Source organism: Pseudorasbora parva, chromosome 13, assembly GCF_024679245.1.
Source record: "Pseudorasbora parva isolate DD20220531a chromosome 13, ASM2467924v1, whole genome shotgun sequence".
Taxonomy (NCBI): domain Eukaryota; kingdom Metazoa; phylum Chordata; class Actinopteri; order Cypriniformes; family Gobionidae; genus Pseudorasbora; species Pseudorasbora parva.
The window spans coordinates 34,246,428-34,261,928 of NC_090184.1; the positions used below are offsets into that span (position 1 = coordinate 34,246,428).

Sequence of the window (15,501 nt, forward strand, 5' to 3'; positions counted from 1 at the left end):
AAGGAAACCTTGAGCCCAAACGTAATAACTATGAAACTTTTAGATCTTTCCAAATAAATGTAACGTTAGATGATGATTTAAATTTTATTTCACCATTATTTAGCGTCGATATTTCATCGCTGTTAATTACATAGCTGTGTTTGTATGTTTTACCATACACATTGTTTTGTAAATATTCCCGTAGAGAGTGCAATGTTATTAATTAATATGATAACAATAAATAACGTTACGTGAAGCTCTAACTATTTTGTTAACGATACATCTTTAGCAACTTTTCCGTTTTTATATTTTCTTTGCTTTCTTTTTTTTTTTTTTTAAATCATTTGACCAGGTACAGTTTAAGACACCTAAATAAATATTCGTAATACTGTGTAGTGAATTAGCGTTTCTTTTGTGTAAAAAGTTTATCATTATTCAAACCATTATTTTGACAGCCAACCTGTCACCAAGGACACAACCAATGGCTGTCGCCATATAGATCATGTGGCCAAACAAATCATCCAATCCTAATCGTCCGAGACGTCGCGTCGTAATTTCAAACGCGTGTTAGGGTCATCGATACATCCTTGGATTATCCACAACCAGCGACAAGTCAATGAGCGACTTTGCCTATCTATATATTTACCAATCTTATTAAATATAGCAATACATCAACAATATAGTCGCCTGTATATGTAGTAATAATGAAAACTGCTGTATAGATTGTGGATGCTTCGCGATCTTTTCAATGAGTTCTCACATCGTTACCCCAGGTCCATACAGGGCCACTAAACTGGTGAGTCTCTTCTGCCTTATTTGGTCAAATTTGGTGATGTTTTAAATTACATGGTCAATAACCTACGTCAATTTTGTAATGCACAGGTTTTTAGTGGTTTAGTCTTTGAGTTGCTATGTGTTATTATAAGTGTTTTGTTTATTATTGGGTGTTTCTTTAGGTGAAATGTTTTATTATTATAACTAGCAGAGTTACCAGAGTTTTACCATGCCTTCATCATTTTTTGAATTTTTTATAGATTTGTTACAAAAAAAGAGTGACAGTTATAGATTTACAGAATAATTTTCTTCTGTAAATTAAATGTTTTTAATTTTATCTTAGTCTGTCTATTATCCATTTGGTTTTGAATAAACTGATTGCAAGCTGTTCATGTGATGATTATTACGTGTTTATTTCCCAGTGGAATGAAGTGACCAAGCTTTTCCGGGCAGGGATGCCTTTGAAGAAGCACCGGCAGCACTTGAGGGTTTACGCGAGCTGCTTCAGCGCATCAGCAGCTGTGGACTGGTTACATGAACTCTTGAAGAACAATAGCAATTTTGGACCTGAGGTCACCCGACAGCAGACAGTCCAGCTGCTGAAAAAGTTTTTGAAGAACCATGTTATTGAGGATGTGAAGGGTAGGTGGGGCATGGAAGACCTGGAGGACAACAGCCAGCTATACAGGTATGATAAAGTGGATCTTTTAAAAAGTTTAAAAGACTTTTAATAAATAAAAAAAATAGATAGAAAAATATTGTTTTTTGGTTTAAAATGGGTTTCAGGTTTCCATCTACATCTCCACTGAAGCCTATTCCTAACCGTGCCCCTGTTCTAAGGAAAAAGAGCATGTCGATGATGGACCGGGAGAGTTTCTTCAAATTCAGAGGGTCTAAGAAATTTGATAAAGAAATATTGGTAAGGGTTGTTAAAGCCACAATATGTAATCTTCCGTTGCTTATTCAAAACAAAGGTGTAGCTTAATAAATCCTAGATTTCGCATAGCCGTTATAATGCCACAGACGACCCCTTCCGCTTCTTCAGGTTGTGGGGTAATGCAGTTATCATATTAGATAATATGTGTTGAAAGTTTTGTTAGAATGCTACTCGGCGGCTACTGTGAGACACTTGTTGCACACTGCAGATCGCTAAATCGATATAAGGCATGGTACTCACAGTAAATCAAGAAAATTAGATTTAAGACTAACTGTGTTGAGCTATATAACAATGATTTGTTTTCTAGTTGATGAATGTATACAAACAGATGCTCACCTGTCTAAGACTAACTGTGTTGAGCTATATAACAATGATTTGCTTTCTAGTTGATGAATGTATACAAACAGATGCTCACCTGTCTAATAAAACACATAATATATTAAAGCATATTTGGTGTTTCCATGGTTTCTACAAAAAACAGAAATCGAGGGCAATCCGGGTATGATGTCATTGATAGCAGGCCATGTCCTGGGGCCTGTACCATGATGGCAGTTTAACAAACTCAGGGTTACAGGATTAGTTTTGAGTTGACAAAACCAAACCATTGTATTAAAGCTTTGTTGGTCCCATGATGCTGATCATCAGCTTGCTCTGTCAACTCAGGCTTTGATCCTGAGTTCAGGAGTTTAACAGTGACATCAGTAGTGAACAGCCAATCACACGCTGTGGAACTGAGATTCACTTCTCGCGAGACAAGCAGTGAGATTAATTTCTCTCTTCTGCAGAATATTATATGTTTGAAAAATATTAAGAATAAAAAAAATACACAGCAAGAAGAAAAGCTGTCTATGAAAGGGGACAATTTAAAGAAAAAATAGTATACGTCAATGCAAGTAAAAGTTATAAAATTAGTTTACTTGATATAGAGAAAATTGAACATGTAAGCTCAGTAAGCTTCTTTAAAAAAAAAAAAAGTTTTATTTATTGGTTTTAAAGCTTATTTATATGACTTTATATAGGCTATTTATATTATTTTTAACAAAGTGCCCATTGATGATTGATTAACTAAAATGATAAATGTGTAATTGATTAAGGGTGTATTACATAAATTATATCTAAATCATTCATAATTATTTATTTTTTTATAAATAAGCATTGTTAAAAAAGCCAGACGCTTTAGTCTTTTGCTATGTAGTGACCTTTAAACATTTGCTATGTAGTGACCTTTAATTTGGAGCAGAAACAGGGGGAGTGACTTTATTGCATCAGAGGTGTGTCACTTTACTCACAGCTGATTGGCCCAATTTCAGTTTGAGATATCTTATCCAGAACATAACCTGCCCTGGAGCAGGTTAGCTGTGGAACCTAAGTTACCATGGCGAGGAACACAGCTAAAAGCCAAACCACTTTAATGGTACCTAAAACCCAGGATTGACACAAACTAAGCTTAAACAAATCAGGCTAGCCAGCTAAACCAGCTTCATGGTACAGGCCCCTGGTTAAAATTGCTTGTTTCTCTGGATTTAAACATTTTTGGAAACATTTGGGATAATGCAAGTCAACAATATATGTAACATTGTTCTAGTGCATTTTACATATTGTGCATTTTAATGAGAAATTATATTTCAGATGTGTAATATTCACTTGCTGTTTCACACAGGAAAACGTGGATCCAGAAACTCAAGTATCTCCTATGGAATCATCCTCAGGTGAGACTGAAGGCTGCAGGGAGCTCACAGAGGAGGACATTCATGTGATCTGGAAGAATGTGACACTTACACAGTAAGTCGACCTCCCACCGCACCATCTGTCCCATATAAATTGTATGCGTTGAAGTTCACAGCTTTGTACCAGAAGTATTTCCTGTTTGCAGTCACTTACAAAGAATTGAGGTTGTCTAATGGAAATACTGTGATATATTGCTTGGTTCCAAATGTATGGTATGGAATTTGCATGGTACATAAATGTATTTTAAATAATACTTTGGTGCATGTCCAGATATTACATATATGCATATGCTGCTGATCAGAAATGTGGGGTCAGTAGCAGCTTAAAAAAAATGATGGAACCTGTTTTTTGCAACCTTTTTATTGCACAAATCAGACTTTTTGTCCCCCCAATTTGGACCTTTTTTTGCACTTGCGTGTTTATATCTCGCAATTCTGACTACTTTTTTCAGTATTGTGAGATATAAACTTGCAATTGCGAGTGATAAATTCCAATTCAGAGGGAGAAAAGGACTAGCTTTTTTTATTCAGAATTGTGTGTTTGCGAATTTATAGCATGCTAGTCTGAGAAAAAAGTTAGAATTGCGAGATCTAACTATTGCGAAAAGTCAGAATTGTGAAATAAGTCGAATTTCTCTTTTATATATATATATATATATATATATATATATATATATATATATATATATATATTTAATTGCTGAAACAAGCTTCTGTATTAAATTGATTAAAAGTGACTGCAAAAAATATATTTCAAATAAATGCTGCCCTTTTGAACTTTTTCTTTTCATAAAAGAATTCTGAATAAAATGCAATAAAATAAAAGGACAACTCCGGCGAATTTTTAAGTTTATCTTGATCGTTATATCTTTGTGTGTACAGTATATAGAAAAAAAATGAACCGGATTGGTCCTTGCAACACGAGCACCCTCTTAACAGACACAAAATGCAATTCAAATGTCCGTCCAACATGAACAGGGCCCTCACATGACAACGAGATGCGTTTAGCCACTTAGCCATTTTTTAAATTCACCTGTTTTAGCCGGCAAGTCCTGTGGGGACTCAGCGATGGCAATGTCTGATACCCAATGATGAAGTGACGTTTCACTCATAGTTACCTCTGACAGAAAACGAAACAATAATTATAATCTGCAAAACTTGAAATGGGTTAGTGATTTACTTCAGAGAGCAAGTACTAAACACAATCATATGTTAGTGTCACTGTCTCTTGATGATGGATGTGGTCAAGAAGCTGTCAGTGATCAAAATATTGATTTTGAAGACATTGAAAATGAGTTTGGAGAATATGCTGGAGATCGCGAATATGAGGCAGATGCTGAATATACTGGTAAACGAGCTCTGACGAGGTCATATGATGATGGTATTAAACATCTGCTCAAACTGAATCGTTCCAAGCTCCAAAAGGTAACGAAATAGGTTTTATTCTATTCTTCTGTAGATGTTACTCTAAAATCAAGAGTTTTATATATTATCACGACAGGTAGAGGTCTATCCATGTTAAATATAGATCTGGGTCGCTAACGACCTGAATATGTAAGAATGTTTGGTGAAACAGTCATGCATTTAAGGGTTAATTGCATTTTATTTAATTTTATTTAATTACATTTTATTTTATTTAATAACTTTTATGTCAAAGATACAGGAGACACATAGCAGCCAATACAATCTGTTGTTTAATATCTGCTTGTATTGCCTTATGACTGATGAAAAATTTGCTTTGTGTGCAGTAGAATTTTGATGCATCACAATGCATCGTAGAATCGAATTGAATCGAATCGTTACCTGGTGAATCGTAATCGAATCGAATCGTGAAGGCAGTGCCAATACACACCCCTACTCAGCGGTACACAGTACACTGCTCGTGAGTTCATCAGATCTCTCAGCAAAATATGACTCAGTTCAGTGAACAGTTGGAGTTACAACATATAATTCAAGACATTAGTTTATTTATATACGGAGGGACTGTCACTAATGTCAGAAAGCGAGTAACTAAAGTAATGTGTGTGGTCAGCGCTGATTTGAGATGCGAACCATTTAGAACGATTCAGTCCGATTTGGTGAACTAGTCCGCCCGGTTCACTAAAAAGAACCGGTTCAAAAGAATGATTCTTTGTGAACCGGACATCACTAGAGTGATGATCCGATCGGGCTCACAAGTGAAGAAGAAATTGTTCGCGTTTGTGCCTTTCCGAATTGTAAAAATTTGCAGCGAACACTTGACTAACTTACACAGACACAACACAGCAGGGCCGGTTGAAGAAAAATGCCATTCCGTGGTTAAAGACGGGTGCAGCCACTGTGGAGGTAATGTAAACTTTATTTATCCTTCCATTTGGGCACACTCGGCTTGAGGAAAGATGTGCAATAATTTAAAATAATCTTGCTTTACACACACATCACGCTCTTCCCAACTGGACTGCCTATTTTCCGGCTACCGCTGAGTTCCCACGGGACTTCAGCGCGAGACACAGCTAGCCGGCTAAAACAGGTGAATTTAAACAATGGCTAAGTGGCTAAACGCATCTCGTCGTCATGTAAGGGCCCTGTTCATGTTGGACGGACATTTTAATTGCATTTTGTGTCTGTTAAGAGGCAAAAAGACACCCTTTACGTTATGCCCCCAAAGCGCCGTTTTAGCTGAGGGGGGGCTCTGGGCATTAACTGTAATAACTCCGTGTTGCAAGGACCAATCCGGTTTGTTTTTTTCTATAGACTGGACTCACAAAGATATAACGATCAAAATAAACTTAAAAATTCGCCGGAGTTGTCCTTTAAGCAGAACAACTGTTTTCAGCTCTGTCATCACATCAATTAATTACATTTTAAAATATATAATTTTAAAGTATAATAAGATTTTACAATATTACAGTTTTTACTGTATTTTGGAGCAAATAGGAGCACCATAGTACTTCTATAGTGTCACTGCTATCTTGTTTTGGATGTTGAAGTGATTTTATATATGATTTATATCAATTCAAAATAAATATTGTTTATTTTTTTACATGTCTGTTTTATTTGAGGGTCAATGACACAGATGACCCCAACAATGTATTAAATTTGATGTTTTACATATATCTAATCATCTTTTGAATGCTCAGTTTGCAGAAGTTGGTGGGATCAGGGTCTCTTGAAGATGTTTTGGATCCAGCCCAAGTCAGTCCTAAGTTCATTGTGTATAATATGACCAAAGTCAATAAACATGGAGTCGTTTCATTGGAAGATAAGACAGGTAGGCCTCATACATGTCATTTCAATTAAAAAAATGGTGGAAGACATAATATTTTCACATTCTGATTTTTTTCTCTTATTGTGTCCCCACTCTGTAGAAGATTTACCACACTGGGTTTTGTCTGCCATGAAATGTCTTGCGAACTGTAAGTTCTGTTACATGTGAAATTAAATGATACAATTTAAAATATAACTTACCTAGGCAGTTTAACTAATTTTATAATAATGCTTTATTGGCAGTTTAACTGAATAATAATGATGTTTTGTTGTTTTCCAATCCATCAAGGGCCAAAGTATGACTCAAACCAGTCATCTTACCCAGGATTTGAGCGGGATGTGTTTAAAACAGTCTCAGACTACTTCTATAGTCTTTCTCAGCCATTGCTCACTTTTCGGTACTATGAACTCTTTGTCAACATCCTAGGTATGTAGGAAGCACAATTTTAATTGTTTTCCCCACTAAAGAAAAAAACATGTTTTGTGTCCATAGCCCCTTTCACACTGCACGTCGGACCCGCAATATTCCCGGAACATTCCCGGGTCGCCTTCTGTGTGAAAGCAACCACGTCCCAGGATACATTACCGAATTCGACCCGGGTCGGGGACCTAGTAATATTGCGGTATTCGACCCGGGACGAGCGCTGTGTGAGCAAAAGCCGAAACTAATGCCGCAACGTGTAAGCAGTTATCGTGCGACTCATAGAGCTTGTTTTTTCAATAATACAACCCTGCAGGGCCAGAAGAGCTAGTCAGTGTTTTAAACGCAGAGAGTGTTCGTATACAAAAGAAACTAAAATTAAACAAGCAGAAATGTGCGCAAACTGGACACAAGTCGAGACCACGGAGCTCCTTACTATCCGCGCTGAAGCTGAGATCGCTCGCCATTATACGTCACATCTGGATGTCACGTGTCAACTCGACCCGGGACCGTTAAGCGTTGTGTGTGAAAGCGCACATATTACGGTATTTCGCTGGCAGTGTGAATGGACCAAATCTAGCGGCCCGGGAACAAATGCCGGGTCGCATTATCCGTGTATTTGCCAGAATCGCAGTGTGAAAGGGGCTCATGTCTCATTACAACTGAAAATGTTTTGAATATTAAATTACATGTACACTATCTTTGAGATTCCACAAAACTATTTAGCAACTCCGCTGTTTTGCACAACTGTTTACTGCCATTACAGTAATAAATTGCATTTAAATATGTAAGAAAAGAAAACAGTATTTTAAATTGACCCTTCGCTAAGCCTGTCAAGCTTTCGCGCCTGGCACGTCTATTACAGTATGTATGCGCCGGTGTCAGACATTTCCGAGGAGATAATTAGTCATTTCTGGCGAACAGGGGAAATATCTGAGAGAGTAAGAAAAAAGGGACTGCAGTATGTATTTGCGGGATATATCCGCGACATATTATGCAACCGATTACAGAATAATTTCAATAAAATTGAAGCTAAAGCCTAGTCTCAGCGCAATCAGCAGCTGCCTCATATGTATGTTCATGCACAACAGGGTAAGTAAAATGAGAAAATAATCGAATAATTATAAATCAAACAACATATCAATAAATCTTGTGGAATAAACACAAGACCTTAGCCTGAAAACTTTGCAATGATTCTCCGGCTTAACGTTATATTTAGCGCGCCGGGCTACTGCTCACATGTCGTGTGTCTATAATCTACTCCTTGGACCTGGCACTAGCCTGAGATTCTGACCTGAGCCATTCATCAAAAACCACACATTTACTGAAACCTTATAACAGAAAGCCAGTCTCTTAAACATGATGGGTTTTATTAATATTATAAACACAGCCACTGCAACAATCCTTATGATGAAGGTCTTAATTTGCACACATTTTGTCTAAACAAAACTACAATACAAAACTAATAAATAAAGCTAAGTTCTTTTTATAGTCTATATACTGCATCATATGTAATATCTTGCATCAGTCAAAAACCTCATGTATTTTCAGTTTGTTGAAGCAAACGTAGGTGTTTTTGTTAATCCTGACGACATTTAACGTTGTGAATGGGGTCTCACACACACACCTTGATTCAAGGCTGGTATTTCTTACCTTCAGTTTTACGTTTCGGGGAAGGAAAAAAAATACACCATCTGTCCAAACTTTTAGGATAGGCATCAGATTTGCACAATCCATACGCACAGATTTGCATCGGCATGTTTCCCTCGCTCGAAAGCTTGACAGACCTTCCGTGCCTAGTTACGGTTGCTAAACCACGATTGGCCTGTGGTGGTATTTGGGCGTGGCTTAGCGAAGGGTCAATTGTAATGATATTTCACAATATTACTGTAATTTTGATCAAATAAATGCAGCCTTGGTGAGCATAAGAGACTTTTTTCAAACATGAAAAAGTATCTTACCCACCCTAAACCTTTGAATGGTAGTGTATCAATTTGACAGTTTACTTAAGTATGGGTTAATATGTTATTTGAAAATCAGGCCTATGTTGTTTTAATACTCACACTTCATCCTTTCTGGGAAATGCCTCTTAAAGGATTACTAAAAAACATTTTGGCAGTGGGTCTTATTTTATAAAATATTGATGAAACAAAGTGAATGTGGAGTCACACAAAGCCATTTCTACTGATTGCACTGCTTTTTTTGTGTGTGGTGTCAGACGATGTTCAAAACTAACCCGTCTGCTCTTTTTAAAATGTCTCACCTCATTCTCAAAAGTCTTTGCCTGCCTGTTTGTTGTTTATGTTCTGTTGTCTGGTCCTTTGCTAGTTATGTGTGGCTACATCACGACTCCTAAAACTCAAAGTGGAAAGCGTAAAAACCAGGAGGAACCCAACTGCCCACATCCAGCCAAAACCCCACATGTGAATGCAGCCAACCTGTTCAAATCGACTGAATGCCTCCTGTTGAGCTTAATAAGAAAAGAGGCCTTCGATGAAGCTGATTCGCCCATGAGGGAAGTTTTTAGTTCAAAAGCAGGGACTAAGTTAGAAACCCATAGATCGCAGCATCAGCCCGTTTTTAGGGGTAGAAGGGCAAGTGATGGAGCGGGGCTAGACGGTAGCTATCTAGAAATTCCTCCTGCTCAAAAAACAGAAGTCCCAAATGGCAGGCTTCGGTCCCGCAGTTGCTCTCTGGAGGGAATCATTGATAAATGTTCTAAGAACAGACTTTTCAGATCATCTGAAAGCTTACAGTCCAGCAGCAGCAGCGATAAATCATCCCATCAAACAGATTCTCCAGTAGACCCAAACCTCAAATTTGAGCTTCAAGGTTCCTCAGTGTACAAAAACTTTTGTGTTCAAACCTCAAACAACAACACAAGCTCCCAGCTCTCTTCACATCTTCGTCCAACCAACCAGAGAGCCGCCAGGGCCCGGCCGAGAAGCATCGGTAACTTGTTTGACATAGAGGAGAATAGAGAAATGTCTACTAGCAGCTTTAGCATTCACGCGCCAGTGGCTGAAATTACCATGAGACCAGATTTCACATCCAGCATTGACCTTCGAGGTCCTGGTTTGCATGGAAGTTGCATGGATGTTAGGGCAGGTCCAAGCATTAGCAGACGCTGTCAGAGCTCTCTGGACCTGAGCAAACCTGCACCCGCTCACCCCTCTTCGGCCCCATTAGAACACCACCCTGAGCAAAGTAAGAGCATGTGAAAAACACTTCTGAACCATGAGGATGTGCTTATCTGTTTGTGATTGAGCATGTGTTTGTTGTGCCTGCCAGACTAACATGTATTATAATTCTTAAAGGTATAGTTCATCCAAAAATGTAAATGTTCTGTTAATTACTCCCCCTCATGTTCCATGTATGACTTTCTTTTTTACATGGAATGCAAAGGAGATACTTTAGAGGAGAACGAAGCTACTGTGTTTATTTTCTTGTTAAATATCTCCTTATTTTCTTTTTGGGGTGAACTATCACTTTAATGCTAACTAATTCTACATCACACTTTGGCTACTAATACATGCTTTTGTTACATCATACTTTTTTGTGTAAATTTCTGGATAAAAACCCAGGGTAGACTGGGGTATAAATGTATATCTTCTCTATTTTTTCCCCAATCCCAAATAGCTTATTACTAGTAAAATGATATGTAAAATGGGGGCCATTTGCCTGTATATCATGTATGTATGTATGTGTATATATATATATATATATATATATATATATATATATATATATATATATATATGTGTGTGTGTATTTATGTATGTATGTGTATATATATATATATATAGAGAGAGAGAGATACACACACATGACTACTCACCGTAATAGAATTCCTTAGATATTCCAACTAAATGCAATTCATATATGTGCTTTAATTACATGTTAAAGCTTTGTGTGTTAATTTTGTGTGCACTTAAGTTATAGTGGTTTATTTTGGATACATGTGGGTCACATCACATTCCAGGTTTATTGCAGCCTTCTTTGGAGCGGGTAGCCATCGAGGCCCTGCAGCTCTGCACATTATTCCTGCCGCCTGCCAGTCGCCGCAAACTACAGCTACTCTTGCGAATGATCTCACGCATGAGCCAGAACGTGGACATGCCGCGGCTGCATGACATCATTGGAACACGGACTCTGGTCAGGAAGAGTCCAAAAAACCTTTTTATCATCATAATCGCACTCACATTAAAGCAAATGCATTGTCTTATTGTTCTTTTGTGCACATTCGTATGTCGTACACATTCCATATACATTTGTGTTCATCTGTGTGCAGTTGGTGCAGACGTTCTCTAGGTGTGTCTTAAGTTGTGAGGAGGTGGATGACCTGGATGAGCTCTTGGCTACAAGGCTGTTATCGTTTCTCATGGATCACCACCAGGAGGTCCTGCAGGTGCCTGTGTACCTGCGCAATGCTGTGGATGATCACGTCAACTATCTCAAATCACTGGTGAGTCCTGATTAACCACATGGAAAATACTATCAGGCTCGGTTTCACAAACAGGGCTTAAAGGAAGCGTATGTAAGATTGTGGCCAAAACTGGTACTTCAATAATTTTCAAATGACTGTAGAGCGTTGTATCTGTATTTAAACTGGGTCATTATTGTAGTAGAAATGAGAAATTATTTTTAAATTTGGTGCTTTCTAGATTGAGAAGACAGAACATTTATTTTTGTCTCATGGGGATGAAAGACAACAATTCCCAGAATGCTTCGCTGCCCTGTGAGGCCATTCCCAAAGCTACCTACTGGATTACTCTGACTGAGAACAGACACTACAATTAAATACTGAACGTGTCTGTTCAATAAAATGAGTGAGTCACCACGTAAGTGTCACAGCACTGAGCACTAACTGCAGGAGTGAGATTACATTTAACATCATGAACTGATGAGCTTGTGACGAGAGCTGAGGAAAGAAAATAGATGTCTAAAATGAGATGGTTTGAATGATCACTGACCTGTCGATCTCTTAAGAAGTCTTAAAGTCAGAATAGTGACAGATGCTTGGCTAGGTTTGATGGCTCTTCATCAGTTTTATAAGCAAAGTAATTACAAATTTCACTTCTACTCCTCTCTTTATTCATTCGTTTTGGGCATCTTGAGTGAGATTCAACTGCTTTATCCATTTTGTTCGTCTATGTTGTTGTCACATTTGCCGGTTGTTTCGGCTCAGTTTGGGTAGCGCGCTGCCATCTAGCGGTGAACTTCGGAACAGCATCATATACCGAAATGTGCAAAATCATGATATCGTACCGTTTTAAATAAAATATATACCGGTATTTTTCCAGTACCGGTATACCGCGCATCCCTAATGTCTAGGGACATAGGGACATTTTATGAATAACTGAAATACATTTCTTACATACAGTTCCTTTAAATATTAGGCCTTAGTTTGATTAGGATATTTAAGTAGCTTTTATAAACACGCCTTAGAAAAACATTATGGGTGTGCATCTTGAGACAAAACAATGGCACTGACATATTTTAAGATGGGAAAGAGCTCAAACATGCATTTTAGTCTGGGACTGGCCACAGTTGGGTCACAGTTTATATTTGTTGTAATGTTTATTTAAATTTGGATTGATTATAATATTATTGGTCTAATTTTAAAATCATATATATATAATTATATTTAAATACATTTCCATTCAAAAGTTTTGAGTTGATCCGTTTTTCAATTTTTATGTTTTTGAAAGTATCTTATGCTCACTAAAGCTGCATTTTATTAAAGTCTTTAACATTATTCAAGATTATTCCAGGTAAGAGATGCCTCTGTTTATTCATTATAGTGTTTTTTGTTAATTTGCAGTTATTCTCCTAACATTCATTTGCATGCGCTCCTGATTTCAGACCACGTGCCCAGGCTCTGCTGTTACCATGCCAACATACTCATTCTGCAGGCAGATCAGCACTCAGGAGTTTGAAGAGCAGAAACTATCTGTGTCCCAAGCTGCTCTTGCTGACCTCCTGGAAAATCTTATAAAGGACAAGGCCATGTCGGTGAAAGAGAAGAAAAAGAAGCTAAAACTGGTATTTATTTACTGAACTTCTCATGTCATAAACGTCCTGTTTACACAAAAGAGGTACGGGTTAAGGGTTAAAAGATTTACTTTTAGTTTTTTCTAGAATTAAATATTAAACACAAATTAAAATTAGATAATAGTTTATCAAATCTAAAAAATTTCTTACAACAATAAAAAATGGAATTTGTGACTTTAATGCTTCAAATAAATAAAAAGTGTTTTTATTAAGTGTTTTAAAAGTGTTAAAGGTGCAGTAAGCAATTTCTGAGAAACTGCTGGTATTTGAATTCAACACAAACACTCTCTTCATTACTCCACCCCCAAAATGCAAGATTATGCAATGCAGGAGTGGATGACTGAGTATGTTAAAGTCCACATCCACTTGTTAAAGTTGTCACATACATATAATTAATCCGGCTTCGCATATCGATGCATCGAATCTTCGACTATTCGGGGTCACCCCTATGTCACATACCACAGTTACTTTTTGACTACTATATAGTAGGGAAGTATGTGATTTCGGACACAACTAATGACTCAAAACTGTCCTGTCATAGCCTGACAAGCCAGACCCACATCAAGATGTTTGGTCTGGAAACTCACCATAGACAGGGCTCAATCCGAGGGGCGGGATAAACGGTTGTCTTTCAAACTCCCTCTGCACACGATAGGATAGCGCTACACCAACCAGAGCAACGAAGGTGAAACAGAGCTTGTTGATAGATTAAACATTCGCCGTATCCGGTCGGCAAAACTCAGAACACATGAATGACTTCAGTGCCGTTCTTTGTTCTTTTCTCAGAGAAAAGCTTAACTCCAAGTCTTCCAGAATCGCGGTCAAAGCTGATTCGAAAGAACGCCGTTCGCCAGATTCTGTGTTTACTAGAAGCACGCAAACGCAACTCAGCCATCGTCATTATGTCCCCGCCCACCGACTCTATACACGATGTGATTGGTCCGGCAAGAGTTAGTGGAATTACAGTTCAGAAGGGTATTGAGTGTTGCTAGATGACACTTGCGGGCAGATTAGATTTGCTGCCGCTAGGGTGCGTCTAGATTTCTAGGCTAGTCCTGTTACTATAGCTAACATTTATAACAACAGTATATCTGGGTTCTGTAAAACCAGTTATTCGCGAATGGAACAGAAATAACGCAGCCTTGTTGCATACTCATATCCATTTTTCCAGTGATAAAGCCATCTCTCAGCCATCTCTTTTTCTACATTTTCTTGGCTACAGGTGTGTTATGGCCCTCGGTTTCTTAAAGTCGCTTACTGCACCTTTAAGTCATAGAATGGTAATTTTTTTGATGGCCTAAAAGCAAATAAACTTTTTGTTGTTCTTTCAGTTTCAAAAGGAATATCCTGACATCTACTTGAGACGTTTTCCAACAACAGAGAGTGAAGCTCAGCTTTTTGCAGATAAACCAAAAATAAAACCGCCAATGCTGTTAAGCATCAAGAAGCCAAAAAACTTCAGCATTCGAAACTGAATACCTCTTAAAAAGCTCATGTATGAATGATATTTTGGGAGACTGTTTGGGTTTAAAGTCCTTTAGCTGATCTACTGCAGTAACATTGGATCGCATCAGTATAATCTGAACTGTAACTTCAACTGAAGTGTTGATTTTAAGTTTCTTGTGGTATTTTTATCTCGTGAAGTGACTTATAATGGCCTTTCCCTCCCCTCAGTTTTAATGTTATTTATTTAAGGTATAATTTTCTTGTAAGTTATTGGGAGCTTTCAGACATTATTTTGTATTATAGTTAGTACAAAACTCAGAGGACCCACAGCAAATAAACAGCTTGACATGCTGTTTACATTGTCTCATTTAAACGAAATGAAGAATCATTTTTATTTTTATTTTTTTATTTGTCTTGTAACATTTATTTTATGTTTCATTTTTTTCTATTATCTTTTTTCTGTGTTTTCAATATTCAGGTTGTGCAAATAATGTTTACTCAGACTTTTAAAGACTTTTCCGTGTGATGTGGGAGTTCCTGGCAAATTTGCACTGTTTTTCATCTCAAAAATGGCTAACATGTTGATATTCATTGTGTACATATTTTCTTTCTAGTCCGTAATCTACTCATTGCTTATGTTTGTCTTTTTATTGGTGTGAATGTATCATCTTACACACAAGTTACTGTACTGTTTCAGTGGCTTGCATATTAAGAAATACATTTGGACAGAGACTGATTTATTTGTCGTCATGTATAGTTTTACTGTATTGAGTTAATGGGCATAAGTGAGTCAAATCCATTGTGTTTTATGTTATTACTTTATTGTATCACTATTGTTCCTAATCTATGCAATAAACTTAAAATAAGCGTTATTTTCTTCATGTGATATTCAATGTTTTATCATTATTATTATTGAA

At 37.3% G+C, this 15,501-nt stretch overlaps 1 protein-coding gene across 2 annotated transcripts; it reads left to right on the plus strand.

The window, feature by feature from the left end:
• The first annotated feature begins 309 nt into the window (after positions 1-309).
• On the plus strand, positions 310-15,465 carry depdc1a (DEP domain containing 1a). 2 transcript variants are annotated; one of them, XM_067414107.1, is made up of 12 exons: positions 310-775; positions 1,176-1,441; positions 1,540-1,672; positions 3,351-3,472; positions 6,537-6,667; positions 6,765-6,812; positions 6,953-7,090; positions 9,413-10,291; positions 11,067-11,239; positions 11,376-11,549; positions 12,950-13,129; positions 14,470-15,465. In XM_067414107.1, the coding sequence occupies exons 1-12, from the start codon at positions 728-730 to the stop codon at positions 14,611-14,613; spliced, it is 2,436 nt and encodes an 811-aa protein (XP_067270208.1). In that variant the 5' UTR covers positions 310-727; the 3' UTR covers positions 14,614-15,465. The 2 variants fall into 2 exon arrangements, with proteins under 2 accessions (XP_067270208.1, XP_067270209.1); XM_067414108.1 differs by lacking the exon at positions 9,413-10,291.
• The last annotated feature ends 36 nt before the right edge of the window (positions 15,466-15,501 follow it).

Coding starts and splice junctions, on each gene's coding strand:
- depdc1a (XM_067414107.1), top strand. CDS start 728: ATGAGTTCTCACATCGTTACCCCAGGTCCATACAGGGCCACTAAACTG. Junction 6,813..6,952: donor CATGAAATGTCTTGCGAACT/GTAAGTTCTGTT, acceptor CAATCCATCAAG/GGCCAAAGTATGACTCAAAC. Junction 11,550..12,949: donor TCAACTATCTCAAATCACTG/GTGAGTCCTGAT, acceptor TCCTGATTTCAG/ACCACGTGCCCAGGCTCTGC.